Source organism: Propithecus coquereli, unplaced genomic scaffold (assembly GCF_000956105.1).
Source record: "Propithecus coquereli isolate 6110/MARCELLA unplaced genomic scaffold, Pcoq_1.0 Scaffold11, whole genome shotgun sequence".
Lineage (NCBI taxonomy): Eukaryota > Metazoa > Chordata > Mammalia > Primates > Indriidae > Propithecus > Propithecus coquereli.
Genome location: NW_012134969.1, coordinates 11,242,390 through 11,244,850, shown reverse-complemented (window position 1 = coordinate 11,244,850; position 2,461 = coordinate 11,242,390). Strand labels below are relative to the sequence as shown.

Here is a 2,461-nt window from a genome sequence, read left to right as displayed (position 1 = left end):
TTTTCCCCAGACTATTCTTAGTACTTTCCGGTTGTTCTTATGACAGTCCATTATGTGCTTGTCAAAAAAGTTGCTACTATTTTTTGTTTTAATGTTCCTTCTCAATCCTTCATGAGTCAAATATATGTAGGTTTGAATCCAGTTCTATTACTTCCTAGCTGAATGACCTGGAATAAGTAGTTTAACCTCTGAACCTCAGTTTCTTTATCTCTATGCAGATAGTCATAATAACCTCGGAGGGAAGTAGTGAAGATTAAATGAGATAAATTATGTAAATTGTTTGGCACAGTAGCTGGCACCATGAATAAAGGTGTTGGTGATGCTGTTTTTACTCCTTTTCTCCTTTCCTTGACAGAATACATCCAAGCAATGATTCTAGTGAATGAAGCAACTATAAGTAAAAATTCAGCTTTGATAAAGGGTATGTACATCTCTAATCCCAATCTAGAGTATTCTCTGATATTTTCTTGCCATGACGCAGGCCAGCATTAATATGTCAGGTTAATTAAAGATACTTTAAAATAAATGTAGGATCCACATTTCTAAGTTGTTATATCAGTCACAGTTTTCTCTATTAGACGAAAAGTCCTACCTATCCAGAGATAGGAAATGCACACCCATCTCAGCATCCTAGGGAAAGAATGAACAAATGTGTCATCGTCAAAAAAACTTCTCGTATAAAAAGAGCAAATAGAACTCTTAAGACTTTTAACCACTATAAAGCTGCTTTCTCTGAAGAACACTACTAGAAAGGCATATTCTGATATGAATAAATTGGTGGATAATTTCTAGAGTTTTAGACCATCAGTCTTCCAAGCTCTAAACAAATTAAATTTAGAAGAATCAGTGATAACATATTAAAGTAAAACTGTTTCTCTACTCATAATACTTCTGCTACCAAATGTGTGGGTTTTCCACACTAAGCAATTCTCTAATTTTCTGTGGACACCAATGGGGTATCCTACAATTTAATTCAATCATGACACTACCCGAATTTAGCACAGACCCCACAGGTTAAGGGCTCAGTCCCACAAAACTTGCTCCATACTACAAATGCCAGTCATCAGCCCTGCACCTCTGGTACTTCTAACCGACTTGGCTACAAATCAGGGATTCACACAACCCCCTCCTTGGGTTCTATAATTTGCTATAATGGCTTGAAGAACTCAAGGAAGCACTTTATTTGCTATTACCAGTTTATTATAAAAGATGTTATAAAGGCTACAAATGAATAGCCGGATGAGGAGGTACACAGGGCAAGTCTGGAAGGACCCTGAGTACAGGACCCTCCGTCCCTATGGAATTTTGGGGTATACCACCCTCCCAGTATGTGGATGCATTCACCAACCTGAAAGGTCTCTAAATCCCATCATTTAGAGGTTTTATGGCAGTCTCATTATAGGTATGATTGATGAAATCATTGGCCATTGGTGATTAGCTCAATTTCCTGTCCCTTTCGCCTCCCTAGCGATGGGGGCAGGATAGGAATAAAGGTCCCAACCCTCTAATCATGCCTTGGTGGAAGTGCCTTGGTCTTTCTGACAACTCTCCCCCATCCTGAAGCTGTCTAGGGACCCCTGTCACCAGTCATCTCATTAGCATACAAAAGACATTCTTAACCATTCATGAGATCCTAAAGGTCTTAGAAGCTCTTGTGTGAGGAACTGGGGACTGAGACCAAATATTATAACAGAAGATGTTCCTGTCACCCCTTTCACTCAGGAAATGATAAGCATTTTAGGAACTCTGTCAGGAGCCAGAGCAGAGACCTGTCAACCTAAAATAATCAAAAGGGTCAGATTCTAATTTAAAGACAGTTTATTCAAGCACAGAGTTTAGGGATGACCCACCCAGAAACACCAACTCCAAAGGAATACAGTCAGCATTCCATAGTAGGGAAGTTAGGATTTCATTTATACAGGCAGAGACAGGAATTTTTAGCGGGATTACAGCATTTTTCATACAAGGTTGGTACAGAGTTACAGCAGTTTGATTGGTTACAGGCAGTGTTTCTTTTGGGAAAGGATACATTTAACATTTTTTTACAGAGGGTGTAATGGTCATGGGTTTTCTGTCGTCTGGTTTAAGCAAAATAGGATAACAAAAAGGAAGTTAATCTAGTATAACAAGGGCCATTAATTAACAAGTCAGGAGAGTTTCATCCCTGACCTCATTTTATTCTCTCTAGTCATTGTACAGAACAAGAAAAATAAAAAATCAAGTTAATCTATAATCTAAGAAGCATAAGTTGTTGACCATATTTGACTCAGATCACAGTCACCTATTAAGGTTTAAGGTGGTTTTGGGGTTCCAACAGCTTTTAAATTATATTTATTTTCACAGACCAAATATATATTTCTTATTACGTTACAGATACTAAGACTAGAAAAAGAAAAATAGAAGTTATTTTATCGCAATCACCATTCCATAGATCTTATTCTATCACAAATTTGCTAAAGTA

At 37.6% G+C, this 2,461-nt stretch overlaps 1 protein-coding gene across 1 annotated transcript in view; it reads left to right on the top strand.

Annotated features, from left to right (window-relative positions):
- Positions 1–300: 300 nt before the first annotated feature.
- SETDB2 (SET domain, bifurcated 2) overlaps positions 301–2,461 on the top strand; it is a 46,964-nt gene continuing 44,803 nt past the window's right edge. Inside the window, exon 1 of the mRNA XM_012648467.1 lies at positions 301–421. Within this exon, the coding sequence (XP_012503921.1) occupies positions 301–421 (121 nt within the window). The remainder of the gene's footprint in view (positions 422–2,461) is intronic.